Source organism: Dermacentor andersoni, chromosome 4 (assembly GCF_023375885.2).
Source record: "Dermacentor andersoni chromosome 4, qqDerAnde1_hic_scaffold, whole genome shotgun sequence".
NCBI lineage: Eukaryota > Metazoa > Arthropoda > Arachnida > Ixodida > Ixodidae > Dermacentor > Dermacentor andersoni.
The window spans coordinates 84,841,779-84,857,761 of record NC_092817.1 but is presented as its reverse complement, the minus strand read 5'-3'; the positions used below and the strand labels follow the sequence as shown (position 1 = coordinate 84,857,761).

Below are 15,983 nucleotides of genomic sequence, written 5' to 3'. Positions count from 1 at the left end.
CTTATTGGTAGATCGTCTCGGGCGTAAATAACACTTGTCAGACACACTGCTAGTAAGGCATGACTGAACACCTTACACTAGGGATATACGAGATAAAATGCTCACCTTGACTTTTCTGTCACCGGTGATATGGTAATGCTTGAGTTCAGCGTGATAGGAACACTGGCAGAGGTCGGCATCTGTTGGGAAAGGTGGTGTTGCTGCTGCTGCTGCTGCTGCTGTTGCTGCTGCTGCTGGTGCTGCTGCTGCTGCTGCTGCTGCTGTTGTTGCTGCTGCTGCTGCTGCTGGTGCTGCTGGTGCTGCTGCTGTTGTTGTTGTTGTTGCTGTTGCTGCTGGTGGTGTTGTTGCTGCTGGTGGTGCTGCTGTTGTTGCTGCTGATGCTGCTGCTGCTGTTGGTGGTGCTGTTGTTGCATACGCTGCAGTTGTTGCTGCCTCATGTGTGCTGCCTGCTGGGCAGCGAGTGCCTGATGTGACGGCATGCCCTGCAATGAGAAGGCATATGCACAGTGTTCAGGAGATGAATGGGTTTGAGTAGTCTGCTTTTACCAATGGTATACAGAGAGAGAGAGAGAGAGAGAAAGAGAGATCTCAAGGCATTCAGCTTAAAGGCTGTTACCGTATTTACTCGCATAACGATCGCACTTTTTTTTCATAAAAATTGACGCAAATTCAGAGGTGTGATCATTACGCTGGTTAAATTTCCCGCAAAAAAAATTTTTTTTTGTCCCGCGTTTGCTGCGGGATGCGGGTGCGGGACACCAAAACAAAAATGGCGGTCGGCGGAGCAAGCCGAACGTGCCGAACGCAATTTCTTTTTTCTTCTCGTGAGTACATTACGTGCATTGAAACAGTTTCTTCTGTATCAGTGATGAATAATATCGTTAATATCGGCAAGTTTGCGGCAATAACGTAGCCATGTCCACTTTGAGGGGCAGAAACAGATAAGCGCTTAGCTGCCAGTGACATAGAAATGCATGGCCGGCGTGCTGCGGAAACTGCGGCATCTGTCTTCACTACTATCCCAACACGGCATGTTTCCGCTAAGGGTGGGCGAATATCTTAGCTGTGTTACAAGTGTCGGCGCATAAATAGGGTACACTTTTAACATATCAGTGTAAACGTGGCTACTATCATTGTCGCGCGCGATTTGTTGCATGCTCACGAGTGCAGATGAAAAGAATCGAAAGCCGCCTTTTGTGTTTTTGTTGGCCACAACCATTATAAAGCCTACTCATAATAAAGGCAAGTTTGGTTGTACCTCTTTTTGTCATGGAAGTGCAGAAAGTGATGAAAGTAATGAAATGAGGCATCTACTTAAGAATGTTTGGTGCGTGCAGACCGTTCGGCTTCTCTTGAGTCATTCGCGTAGCATTCGACAGATGGTAAGCCCGATCATTATTACCTAGACTTGGCACACGACATATCGCTGCGGCAAGTTTGGGGTGCGATCATTACACGGGAAATAAAAAAAATCGAATTCTGACGAAAAAATTCAGGGGTGCGATCATTACGCGAGTGCGATCATTATGTGAGTAAACACGGTATATTCAACCTGCAAATATCCATGTGAAGAAATATTCCAGTAGCAGGGCATGTAACACAGTAAAAAAGTAAGTTTAAGATTACAGCTGACGAAATAGTGTTGATGCATATGATGTACGCCAAGAAAATTACAATGCCTGAACTATGTGAACCAAAAGAAGAGACACTGGAAGCATCCTCGTGATCTGATCACTACATTATCCAGTGTCCTGCTTGGCCACTGGCCAGTATGGCGACTGAATGCTGGCTGAATTCGAAAAGAAACGAGATTGTGACAGCTGAAGGACGTTCACAATAATATTCACTAGCAACTCAAATCTGCAACATTTAATGAATGACCAGCTACTACTATACATTCCCCAATTATGCACTGTAATTTGAGCAGCTTGACAGCCTCAACTACTTGGCATCTGCTCCCATCCTAGCCAGCATTGGAGACAGTCTATGTTGACAGCTAAGAAGACGGCTTCAAGCACAAGGAACGGAATGCACTTCGAAGTTGTCTCTGTGACTTACGCCACCTCGCGATGACAAGAAAAAAGCTAAGAAAAGCACATTTTGCCGTAATTTTTTAGCTTTTTACAAGTGCGAATCAATGAAAAACACAACATAGATTAAAATAAGGCCATTTATGTGCAGACGTGCCCTGTCGGGTGCAGACCATTTGTATCCTGTCGAGATTTAAAGAACTCTGCTCAGTCACCATCTTGTTTCGACAGCAAAGCAGCCTGCATCACTTTTGACATTGATGCTGTCTTCGCAAAAGTGTCTTTTTTTGCTGGCTTTCAACAGAACAGGAATGGGACGCAAGGTGGTCCCCGTCTATTTAGCTGTTTATTTAGCCGTATGTGTTGAGTAGTGGAACATAGCTCTGACATGAGGCAGCTTACATGCTGTTGCCGCACACCCGGCTGTGGGTGCATCGTCTGACCAGGATGTTGAGGCGTAGGGTGGGGGCTTTTTTGCAGGGTGTACGATCCGCCTGCGGCTGAGGGCCCCATACGAGCCATATGGCTCAAGGCAGCCATGCTGGCACCCCCCTTCTGGTTCATGGGGCCCTGGTTGAGCAGGTGGCGCAGCTGCGGAGGAGGAGCCCCCGGGTAGCCCCCTGGTACCCCATATGGGTTGGTGCCTGGGTAGGGCGGTGGACGCACACCGGGAGGAATCCCGTGCACTGCACCCATGGGCCCCTGCCGCTGCTGCAGAGAGAACTGCATTGAAGAGGAGAGGGCAAGGGACGTCGCAGCCATCCCACCATTGCACAGCCCTAACTTCTAAATAACAGCATGTAAGATGATATACAGCAAAACCTCGTTAAATGAAATGGGATAATGAAGTAATGGATATAACAAAGTGAAATTTCCCTTGAAATCTCCACATATAAATCTATGTGTTTAAAAACTTATGTTAACAAAGTAAGAATGTCCTGCCAATGGATATAACCAAGTAGATTTGTCTCCTAAACCAGAAAATACCCAACTGTTGCATGCCAAACATATCGCTTTCCGCGAGATTCGGCGCACATTCGGTGCAGGAATTTTCTTCAACCACGTTGCAATTTTTTCAGTTTCAAGACGCTACAGACGAGCCAAATGGAAAGTGGGAACGAAAGATCATTACGCCGAAACAAAAAGCAGCTTCCATAAAGATAGTTGCATCAGGTGCTGAAAGTTGTGTTTTGCGCACACCTAAGATTCTTTTAGAGTTCTATGAAAATTTCATTGCATACGTGGCCATGTAGCGGTTCTGCAGGCTGCAAGATCCTCTTCTTCTATGCATACTAAATGTTGTGCACCCTATTGGGCTTACATTGCAGTAAAGTGCAATGATGGATATCATGAAGTAATTTCAGCTGCCCTTTCAACTTCATTAAAACGAGGTGTAACTGTACGAATCCAAGTTAACGACAACAATGCGTGCTGCATTAATGCAAATCTAAGCACATCAAAATTCTAACACACCTCGACTTATTTTTAATCAAGGCCTCTAAAACAGACTTTCACTACAAGGGGTCAACAGGTGAATATTAATGCAAGCAAGAGGTGTTTGGTGCACTAAGATCTTCCTTCATGCTCTACCATGCACCCTTCCATCTATACCTATTCTTAGCCCTACATACTAAGCGTTCCTAGCACACTACAGAGACATACACGCATCATAGCTCGGCATCAGGGCTGCACTCTTCTCCGTTTCTGCAATGCAACAAGTCGACAAACTCAACCACGGCAGTGCTGCGTGCTAGCTCTCAAGCAGCTTTTCACAACAAAACATGGCAAACAAAGCTGAACTGGTTCCCTTATTCTTCTCTAGAATTCGAAAGACAACTTTAACAACATGTAAAGAAAACAATGTATTGCATTCTTTGTTTACATGTCAAAATTGCCTGGTGCATACTATATAAGAAAATGGTGTAGCACTTCTGAAACAAATGTCATGGACATTACGATGTCACTAGGAGGCTAGTCGATAAGGCCAGTGGTGTTGACACAAAAGAAAGCATGCTAAGGGTGCTAAATACGCATGGGCATCATTAAAAACCTGTTCAAATAGGAAAATAAATAAAAATACACAGTGTAAGACCTTACTGTATGGATACTGCCATCTAATCTGATAACGTAGGCAGCTGTTTCTATTTACCATTGGCTACACTGTTTAATTATTTCTGCCTTTTACTTCAAGAGAGCTCGCTCAATGCTGTGGTCACAAACGCAAAGAAGAATGCACAGGGATTACCTGTACGAAATCCCCATTGACTGCTTCACTGACTTGAACATACACCTTAAAATGAAATATGCAAGTGCTGGGCACAACATGACGTTCTACCTTCACTAATGCAACATAGAGCAAAAAGCAGTAAATTTCTACAACCAATTTCAAACACAATAAAATTGAAGTGCATGACCGTAACTGCCTTATCGAATCTTCTGCTTAAACAGAAGTGTCTGCAGTTTTCGTTTTGTCAGTGGTATGCATGTTTAATGTTGCAAGGGGCCACGTAGAAATCTTTAAAAAAGAAAAAAAAAAGAAGAAAGAAAACTATGCGAGAACTCCACGGGAGTTGTATAATTATGCGTAAGCATTGTGCCACTTGCTCATCTCCCCCCCTCCTCATGCATGTTGTTTACTGCGATTGATGAAGCAGTAGACAATTTATTATATGTATGCTTTATTGGCCTTGTAATCTGTTTTGGCTTTTGATCCGATCAGTACAAAACCTTATCAACCCTTACCGGTCATTAGCAACCTTATAGGAACCAATCCAACCTTTATCAACCATTACCTGTCCTTATCAATCTTATCAGGCATGATCCAACCCTTATTGGTTCTTATCAGCCTTATCAGAATTGCTCCAACCATTATAAGCCCCTATCCATGCGCCTTAAACCATTATCAACTGCGATCTGACCCATGTTGCCTTTCATCACTCCTTATCATCCACATCAACTCACTGAATGCTTATCTGTCCATATTGTGCAACAACACAGACAACACAGCGTAAACCATTGATACGGTTCAGGTATATTCACCTTCTGCAAGCGTGGCTGTCTAGCCCAGAATGGCTGTCAAGGTTAGAACCCTTGACAAAACTAAGAATTTTGATGTGATTGCAATCATGCTTGTTAGTAGATATTACATATGCATTTCACATGCATGTTCTCTTAATTCTGGTGTTGATGATGAATAAACTTGCAAATGAGCCAATAAAGTAAAAAAATAGGTGTTTAGCCCAGTGGGTAAGACGCTAAGCTTCTGAGTGTGGGGTCATAGGTTCGAAATTCACCCCCGCCACTGTTCCTTTAATTTTTCATTTCGAATTTATTCCGTTTCTTTGTATAGAGCACATCATGTTACGCATTACAGATGAACAGACAGACCGGCAGACAGATTTCGGGGGTCAGTTGCCTAAGAATGCACACGCATTAAAATTTTGGCAATGTAACACACACAACATTTCGAACATTGTAAATATCATTGGACGATGCACAAAATAATCTTAAGTCATCTGCCCTAAAAAGCTGCTTTCAAACCAAAACTTGCAGTCACCAGACTGACATTTGCAGCCATTGCAACATCAGGAGGCAACCGAAATGACATCTGGGACCAATAGCACAAAGCATTTTTTCATAAATATGCCCCTGGCTATGAGGATGTAAGTACGCCCCTGGTCACTAGTGATATTAAGCTGCCAAATAAGTTGTCGACTAAGAAAGAATCCCGGGGGATTGACTTAAAGACTTTTGCCACTCAGAAATATAATGTGCGGCAGCTTACTATTCATGAAGCTTTTCTGCAATGGATAAGCTTACTCATACGTAATGGGCTTCATGACAGTGGCTCCATAAAGCGTCGTAAGCCAAGTGACCTTTTTTCATCATTTAGAAATAGGAACAGTCTCTGCCGCCTAGCAGTGCCAGATGCAGAGGTGCTGGGAACCGTGGGGAGACTCTTGCAACCAAAGTCATCGAAGAGGAAACAAAGAACTGCACAGCACACCACACTATCATGCTTTCCTCCAGAGATGGATATGACAGTGGTATAAATGTAATTCTGCAGTGGAGGAGCATGACCTAAAAAACTGCTTCACAGGACAGCCAACCTATAGAACGTCTTTAATTGTCTATTACCCACAGTGAGCATAAAAAACAACCGTGCCTCTGAAAATAAAGAGCACCTCAATTTGCTCAACAAGTGTTACCCTTTTTTGTTCAATCTGAGAGCAAAATAGTGTCAAGCTGAAGTAGCTGCACAATGTAATGTAACAACCGACAGAAAAAGAACAAAATTGAAACAGGTTAGACAACTTATACTCCAACATATTCCAATCGCATGCGGCACAACATATCACATTTAACGTTGCACTTCACTTCATTAAAGTAAAACAGGCAGGCCTCAACCAAAAAAAAAAAAAAGCACGTCAAGGTTCCAGTAGTTCATGCTTTTTTTCCCATGACAGCCAACTCATTCCAGAGCCCATTAGGTTGGTTATTGGACTCAAAGAGTGCACATACAGTTTCACACTCTAAGTCGGCAGACACAAGCAGGGGGTCACAAGCAGTGGACAGCAGGCTAACAAAATTTCCAGGGACAACAAAGAGTAGTGGCTGCAGGTCATGTGGCCAAACCCAAGGTGTTCGGCCGCAAGTTGCACAGAGGTTGCGGGAAATGCGACATGGACAAGGGCTGACTGACACCTGCTTACCAATTATCACCAAGCAAGCGAAGTGCACACACGAAATGCATGCACACACATGAAACTAATAACTAATGATGACAACAAAATGACAGCATTTTGCATGCCATATGACAGAAGATATAACATGGCCAACAGTACCTGCTCTGACATAGCCGGCCACATCTGTGAGTACGGCAACTGCACAGAATCACAATCGGAACGTTTTAAAAGCCCAGCTTTCACTGTTGCTTCACTTATCGCTCTACAATTTGGTATGCAGTTGATCGTCAGCACTTGTCCACTTCCCCATCCCACTGAAAATTTTGCACTTTAATGCTGTCATAAACTCCATGCATCAAAGCTACCGTAGCCCCAAGGCAACTAACTACGGCATGAGACAGATGGCGCAGCCCCCCTTCCTCCAAGGCCATCCCCAGCATCGCCCTTATGAGACAAGCGAAATGGGAGAGGAGAAGCTAGAGGAGTCAGAGGTCATGAGAGAAGCCTTCCCTCTCTGCAGTCCAGTGATGATGAGTATGGGATGGGGAGGTCAAGGGCAAGACTAGCAGGCTGGGGGGGGGGGGGGGGGAGCAGAAGAAAAGCCAGCCGGGCTTAAGTTTGTACCCACATGGTGATAAAGTCCAGGCCCTGGGCCAGTCGGCATTGAAGCAGGGTGGTAACCTTCGGGGTACCGGGGGACAGGCTGCGGTGGGCAGCGAGCAGCCACAGGGAACAAGAACACAGCAGGACACTTCACACACGGCTCTCTTTCCCTGTGCCTCGGGGGTGTTTTTTTTTAGACCTGACGACACAGTTTTGTTTCTAGCACAACTAAGGGAACTTCGCCGGTTGTTTCCCCAGTCTGGTAAAACACAGGGCATGAGTCAAGGTGCAGCATGGCTGAGAAATTAAATTGTTTTTTTTTTTTGCCTCACGATGCTACGACACAGTTGAATTAAACATGTATGCGCACCAAATATGACTCTTGAATGCATGTGTAAGCAACGAGCCTGCCTGAGAATCTGCAGTGCGACACCTCCCATGAAAACAGGACATAAGCATATAAGCGCGAACATTTACATGGCTGTGAAGAATAACAATTATATCCGCACAAAATAACAAATGGAGAATATAATACAGAAAGGCAAGATGACAGCCCACCACCAATTTCAACAAAAATAGAGGAGTGAATTTGATTTTCGCCAAAGATTCAGGGAACAACAAAAACTTGTAAGAAACAAAACTGAGACTAGTAATTTCAGCTGACAGATTGAAATGTAAAAGCTTACATACTGCTAACAAGTAGGACAAGTGCCAGCAGCATTGTTCTGCGGTTATAGTTTGTGGCAACGGTTAGTTCGGAGACGACAGCGTACGGTACGGTTCACTGTCAGAGTGAACGTAAGAGCACTGTTCATCAAGCTCTGGGACGTGTTAGCTGTGACTGCAGGCAAACACAGAAAAAATGCACTGTGCAGGTATGCTGTGCCATCTGGTGCCACTTTCACCTCATCTCCATTGGAGAAATGATTTCTTGGACTTGCCACAGTGAAAAATCTGCCTGCGTTACACGCTTTCATGACCACTCCTGAGAGTGGGAAGGATGGTACACTGACAAGCTTCTTTCATTTTCAAACAAGAAAGGTTCCTCTAATCTGATGCAAGGGAGAAATAAGAGTTGTCAGTCAACGAATGAGGAAGCGAATTAATTTCGCAAGGTCTTCAACTTTGCATGCAAAACGTAATGCATCTTGAAGGCTAGAAATGTGTATAGTCTATCCGTGCAGATTTGGTTTTGTAAGCAAGTCCATCATAATCATCACTGCACCTTCACTTTCCTTAAGTATCATTTCGAAATCTTGGAGCACATGTGGCTTAACGATATGTAAGTAATATAACTCCTCTAAACTATTCTGTGTATTCTTGCTATCACTACAGCTGCAGAAGCTGACCCACCAATCAGGAGGAAACAACTCCACTTACAAGTTAGTGGCAGTGAAAGAATGAGCAAGTTGCAACCAGTTTAGACACCAGAGTTAGTTACACACACATACACGTACTCAAAAGAAAGTCAAACATTGAATCAAACTCAACAGAAAGCTGGAGTGCCATCAAAAGCAGAGACTAGTAATAATAATTAAAAAGAAAACAGAACCCACTTTGAGGACATACATAAAGGTTTTGCTCAGCAAATACATTGAAAGATCAAAGCAGTCTGCTTCCTCTCCCATGTCCATACTCTTTCGGTTTGGATTTTCAGCTTCCTCAATAAACATTTTAAAGCTTTGGAGACTTTTCTCACTGCAACAGCAGCACAAGTGGCTACTGTCCCACTGAAGAAAAGCAGTGGAATTTGAACACCTCTCTGGACAGCATAGCTAAAAAAGTTTTGCCCCTTTCGACTTTGGAGGCAACACATAAAGACATGGACAAAATTTTTACACAGCTCAAATAAGATCCACAAATGAAGTCAGGTTTTATGCATAGTACTAAATGTAGAAATAGGGAAGTGCCATAATTACTACAAGGCAAGTAAGGAAAAGCTAAGTGAAAAGCAGGCAAGTTCTCACCTGCTGTTGCTGGTGCTGCTGTTGCTGATGTTGCTGCTGCTGTTGCTGCTGCTGTTGTGCTGAGGACACTGCATCAGGAGGGGGCCCAGACCGGTGCTGGTTGAGGGCTGCAGCTGTAACAAGCGGTGGCTTGGCAGCCCAAGGTGGGTTGCCAACGATGGGCTGTTGGTCCACGAGGATGCAACCCAGGTCACCAATGTAGTTTGTAAGGAAGTCGGCCTCATATAAGAACTTGATGTCCACAACATGTTGTGGGTTGGGTATCTCGCAGCGAGTCTTCAGCACCGTCCGCATCTGATGGGCGCCAAAGAAGCACACCACAGGATGTTGAAACCATGTCGCCTGTGTTTGTAAAGCTCACCCTACCTGAACCTAGACAACTTACCACTCTGAAAGTTTATCATCACTGTCACATGGTCACAATGAACAATTCCAAACTACAAGAATTGCTTTCAAATACAATGCAGAACATGCCTAAAGGCATCAGAACATCATATTGTGTTAAAGAAGCCAAACTATGAGCTAACCCATTGTTATGATTTCAGCTGAAGAATCCTTCTCAGCAAAAGCAACAGTGCGGGGGCCTTTTACCTAAAGCTGAAAAGCATCTTTGTCAGTGAGCCCTGCCTCTTTTCCAAAACTAACGATCAACACACCAGACTGCCATCTCTCACAGCTCGTCACACTGAAGACCTATGTATAGGTTTTTTATCATCAAAAAGTTTATTCTCTCAAACTCCTTTCTCGGTTCCTGAGCTGAAAGTACTGCATTCTAGAAGTAACCCACTAATGTGCTCGGAAAAATTCATCACATGATTACAGATGCGATTTCACAATCATCTCTCTCTTCCCTATTTGAAAATGCAGCTCCTCCGAATCGCAACCTCGTGGGTACAGCCTCTCAGAGCCAGACCTGATTCTCCCCACAACAATGCCAACTAACTATGCTAGATAACCTTGCTGCCTACCTGATTGCAGATGGTTTTCTTGCTAAAAACGAGTGCCACATCGCTTCCACGGTTAATCGCGGCCTCTGCAAACTTGTGGCACTGTGCCAGTTTCAGCGAGAGAGCCATCAGCTCCTCATTTTTGGATGAAAGCTGCATCTTCTTCTTGTTGCAGATGTCATTGAGCTCCTGGAGCAGCAGCTTGCCTCGCTTGTTTATTTCGGTGATGAACCTGAAAGTATAAATGCCCAACCAAGGCAACCAAGGAGAACAATATTAAGTTCTCATTACTCATACACAGCCAGCTCTCTTATAATTTATATTTCTTGTCAAAAATTACAAACAGGACATTTTGACAAGTATATTTCAAGCTGCATTTCCCACATAACTGGGAGTCTGCTCTGCAGATAAGCATTAACCACTTGGCTCTTAGCAGCACTTTGTGAGTGTTCAGCACACTAGAATACAAAGATAAATATATCAGAAATGCATCCCACTTACATTGGCTCCTAGCAACATCAACAACTGTATGCTACGTGGGAATTATTTCATGCTAAATATAAGCTAAATTTTTTTATTGAGACATTTTCTTTGAAAGGTTACTTAAACAACTTGGAGGTGCTGCCCACAAAATTTAACACACTCCTATACAACAAGCAAGAATGTGCATATAATTAAGTAGAAATAATTGTTGGCCTAGTTGGTCTTGCATTGCTGACGAGTAAAATTAGTGCAACAAGAACACAACACACACAGGAAGAGAAGACGAAGTAACTGGCAATGCTTATAATTGGAGCCTTCAACAGGTGTAACATATTTTAACCACAGGCAGACCACTATCTATCTTGCCCACTACTGTGGATAATGCTTGCAAACAATGAAAGTTTAAGCATTGTAGACCTAATGGCTTGGGGCCATATTTTGTAACAATATGCTTGATTTCCCAGAGTTATTTTTTTATCTTCATATTATGTCAAATGGCCTATCTTGTAGATGAAAGTGGAATGGCGAAACCCACTTTTGAGCCACAAAGAATGAAAAACCAAATAAATCGTTACAAAATGCACTCCTATGATCCTGTCAGGTTCGAGAAAAGACGACAACTCACCTGACCGCGAACATTTTGATGTCGCTGGTAACCTTCTGCTCTTGCTGGGTGATCTCATGGTGCCGTTTGCTCACCAGGTTGCGGGCACCCTCAATGTATGACTGCTTCTCATGGATCTTGGCCAGCAAGCTGTTAAGGTTGGTCTTTTGTTGCTCACATGCTGATGAAATGAACTGATACTTGTGATCTTTGTGCTCCTGGAGCTGGCAGTCACGGCATGTCAGCTTGTCACAGGTCTCACAGTACAGCTTTAGTTGCTCCTGCAAAAAAACAACAGGCAGAGAAACATGAAAAAAAATATAAGCAGGAAGATTGACTGGTTGATTGGGTTTGACATCTTAAAGTAGCAATGGGGTTATGAGGGACTCCACAGTGGAGGGCTTTGGATTAATTCTGAACACCTGGGGTTATTTCATAGCCACCTAAATCAGACTAGCATTCTTGCCTTTCACCTTCATCAAAATTCAGTGGCTGCAACCATAACTAGAACCCATAAGCTCATGCTCAGTAAAAAAACACCATAGCCACTGCGTCACTGCAGTCAATCCAAAGGAAACTCTCCATAAACAGTCATTAGTGCACCTTTTCAGCGGAGAGTGTGCAGTGCCAACAGGCGATAAACATACACATAGAGCACCAATGACAACAATAAAAAAGCAGCAATGCTTACAGGCATCTGTTAACACCAAATGTGCTAGGGAGAATGAAACCTGCAAACCATACAAGCCTCAACAATATTGCATCTTTGCATTTTGCTGCTGCAAAACTTCCCTGGACACTGTTTTACCAAGGCAGAGCTCTACACATCAACCATGTTTGTCAATGTGGCCATACAGCATCATGATCATCATCAGCAGCAGCAGCAGCATCAGCATCATCATTGGTGTGCACTGTCTGCAGGGTCAGCAATGCAGTGGCAGCGGTAGACAATATTTTCGTTTCCTTTGCGCTATGGCAAGGGTGAGGTGGTCTGATGATGACATGATAACATCAACTTGATGATGACGACTACAGACAGCCCCAACAGGCGTAACGCATAGGCTGTGGGTGGACAGAAGAATGCACAAACACGGAAAACCTAGTTTTCAGTTTTCATCTGCAATCACAGTAAAACAGTAAAATGAAACATAGGTTTATAGCATAATTTTAACACTGCAGAGACAGATCGTTTTTCGATATTTTAGTTTACCTGGTAACTAGCCCATGGATTGTACACATGTGTGCATACATACTCAAATGTGAAGACAAGGATGTGTGCATGTATATGACACACACACATACATATACACACTAGCTATATTTACACCCTTACTTTTCCAAAGTGGTACTCCTGTCGCACTAATGATGAGCCCAAACTTGCTGCTTATGCATTCTTAACCTGAATATAACCAACATGGGCCATAGACACTGAATTTTCAACCAGAAATTGAATAGAAATTTACTGTCAAGTGCAGTGGTTCTGAAGCTTCATTTCATTTTCAGCCTTATGATTAGTGCAAGCACCAAGATAAATGCATGAATGATCATGCCCACTTTTTCACCACTGTAGTGCTGTTAATCAGAAAATGTGCAGCACTCTGATATGGAGGCAAACATGCTGCTTTTGTGTCACTGCACTGTGAAACGTAGTCTTAACTTTTGCATACGCAAACTAGGCCAGCCAGGACAAGCTGGAAAGAACACAAACAGAGGAGAGACACTTAGAAGAAAGCAGAGGACTGTGAAAGAAAAGAATGTGACTAGCAATGGCTGTGCATGTAACCATTTGAACTGGAGTAACTACATTAGAGTCACAAGCCTGCACAATTTAAGCACCATCTAAGTAAGCGCAAGAGTGGAAGAGATGTTAATTAACCATTCTTAGATTTTGTGTAGAAGTCATGAGAAGAATGTGATGGCATATACATCAAAGCACAAACAAGCATGCTTGTAGTTTCCCCCTCCTTGCCTGATTGTGCAAATGCTCACAAGAACAGTTTTTCAAAGATTTATGTTTCTAGAGAGTAAACATAGTTTGGAAAATATCGGCCTGGAGGTCGCTAACCTGCTTGTGGTTCTCGCAGAACATGTACTTCTGACCGAGCGCAGCAGGCTTGTCTCCCTCAAGTTCATCCTTAGCGCGGATGCTGTGGTCCTTGGTGACACGCACGCGCTGATGGGCATCAATGCAGGCCTGGCACAGCCAGTCCTGGCAGTCGACGCAGAAGCCAGAGGCAGTCGCACTGTCCTCGCAGCTTGTGCACGTGTGTGTCCGGGTTGCCTCACCCGTCTTGGCTTCGCTGTTGCTAGCCAGGTGTTCCATCAGGAACAGGTGACTGATCACGTCCTGACTGGAGATCTCCTGCTGGCACTCTGCGCACCGGACTGCAGAAAACAAACACAAGGATGCAAGTGCATGAGTTTGACACAACAGACATACTTTTACTGGACCCTCTATGACGTGAAGATGAATGCTACATATTGTAGTGAACTCTAACAACAGAGTAAGTAAGGCGCTCTGCTCATGATGAGATGATATAAGAAATCTTTAACAAGCTCGATCTGCCAATTTGTTTCTATATGAACCTTATCATTCTCTCCCTCTCTCAACACATGCAAATAAGAAAGAATGAAATAGATAAAGGCCAACTGGATATTAATGGCAGTCTTTCTTTATTTTTTAAATGCACAGGAGCACATTTCCTTAACTCAATCATAAGTATTGCACCAGTGAAATCTTTCACACCAACTTTCTGCTGCGTTTTGTTGGCCAAGATAACAATATAACATGAAAAATGGCTGGTATTACTGTAACTTTCACTTTGAGAGCAAATAGTTTGTGTTTTTATTTTTTGTTGTACACTTTTCAAAATACCTAGGTGACAAACAGCACACAAAGTTCAAAGAAAAAGTCCAGATGCCCACAAATTGAAAATAATCTGAGAACTACACCAGACAAAAAATGATGATTCAAACTTGAAGGAGCAAACGGAGTAAGTTAATGGTGACAAGACACCACAAAGGAAGCATTAGGCCAAGAAAAGGGAGAGGAAAATGGGCAAATGGCAGTGTGAAAGAGAAAATTTTGACACTACTAAAAAGAAGCTACCTGCATTTACAGTGCATAACACAGATGCTGTATTTATTTAGTCTAGTATTTAGTATTCAAGTATCTTGTTCAGATCTTTTAGCAAACAAGCAACAGTGCTTTCAGCTGAGTGATTACTTGATTGCTCTTATTTGTTACCACAGTGAATGCTGAAAGCATCTTGCCAAAATCAAACGACAGTAAGAAAAATAAATGTCTTCAATGACTAGAACTGCGAACTGTACAGCCAAGCCGTACTCAGGAAGCAGATTTTCTTGGATCAAACTGACTCTGACATTAAGCAGAAAATGAGTGACATACAGGTGGAAGTTAAATACCCTTGTAAGCTTTATTTACTCTTGCCATTAAACATTATCTCAGAACTTCATGTCATTGTATATTAAAGCATAAAAATCTCATAATCTTGCTAATAATCAAACTCAAGTTTGTCTGGCATCAAAGTAACTGTTTATTAAAATTTCAAGATAGACTTCCCACACAAAGCTCTGCCTATAGTGTAGCTTTTGTCAGTGTTCTGGGTCTTAACATGCCTGGAAAAATTTTCGCTCGAAAATGATAAACAAATGGCCTTTTATAATAAGAGTAGTAATAAATGCTGGTGGACAGGTTGGGAGCCCCTGAAACCTCTTTTCTTGCCTCATTTTGCACGAAATATACACAGGAAACATCATTGTCCTATGGCTTTAAACGTTACGAGAAAACGTTTTGCGATGTAGATAATATTTGCCACTGTTTTATGCATGATAGTGAGTGAATGATTGAACATAGTTTAAAGAAATATAATTTCCTTGAGCATTAAGTAGATGAGGCTAGTACAGAGATCTGAGTGCTCTGGGGAGATTTATACCAGTCACATGGGGCGCTTTCGATCGCAATCGAATTTCTAGATCGCGAATGGTTCTCTTCCGCAGCGTACGCAAAGGAGCCAATTGCGACCGAGCAACTCGTTCCTGATCGGGCTCGGTAGCAATCGAAAGTACACCGTGTGACTGGAGTATAACATATATGACATATACCCCTTTCACGTGGGGCATTTTCGATCGAGCCCTATCCGGATAGAATTTCTGGGTGGTAATTGACTCCCACCAGTAGCTTGCGCCGAGAGCCAGTAGCAATCGACAAATTAAGATTCGGATACGGGGCCCATCGCGACTGAAAGTGCCCGTGTGACAGCAGCGATACATATAAACAAGACAAGCCTGTAGGGCTGGTGAAGGAGGGTCATAGGGATAGATGTGTCAGGGTACGAAGACAACTTAGGTAACAAATTTCCCACTATGAAAAAGTTGTGACTATCCCAACGTAAACGAAAAGCGCCTATTTATGTACGCATATCTATTCACAAAATTTATGTGATAATGTTTCAAATACGAGTTCATTTTCTTCCAGGCCCAATCTCTTCGACCTTCGCCACTCAATAGCACACGGCTGCTGTCGCCGTATATCGCCACGCGGCGAGACGGCCGTACACAGGAAAGGAACTAAACGGAAGGAAAACAATCGCGATAAAACACAGCTCCCGCAAATGGTACGACCGCAAATCATTGCTTGCAGC

General features: G+C 43.3%; 1 protein-coding gene across 9 annotated transcripts in view; it reads right to left on the bottom strand.

Annotated features, from left to right (window-relative positions):
• Window positions 1-15,983, bottom strand: part of LOC126536427 (E3 ubiquitin-protein ligase TRIM33-like) — a 157,625-nt gene that overhangs the window by 47,965 nt on the left and 93,677 nt on the right. For 2 of the 9 annotated variants that reach the window (XM_055073997.2, XM_055074001.1), the window contains exons 2-9: window positions 13,385-13,704; window positions 11,341-11,600; window positions 10,254-10,464; window positions 9,286-9,579; window positions 7,344-7,418; window positions 6,875-6,913; window positions 2,433-2,753; window positions 106-482 (exon numbers count right to left, since the gene is read on the bottom strand). In XM_055073997.2, coding sequence (XP_054929972.1) covers window positions 106-482; window positions 2,433-2,753; window positions 6,875-6,913; window positions 7,344-7,418; window positions 9,286-9,579; window positions 10,254-10,464; window positions 11,341-11,600; window positions 13,385-13,704 — 1,897 coding nt within the window. The remainder of the gene's footprint in view (window positions 1-105; window positions 483-2,432; window positions 2,754-6,874; window positions 6,914-7,343; window positions 7,419-9,285; window positions 9,580-10,253; window positions 10,465-11,340; window positions 11,601-13,384; window positions 13,705-15,983) is intronic. The other 7 variants (XM_055073998.1, XM_055073999.1, XM_055074000.1 and 4 more) reach the window with 7 other exon arrangements.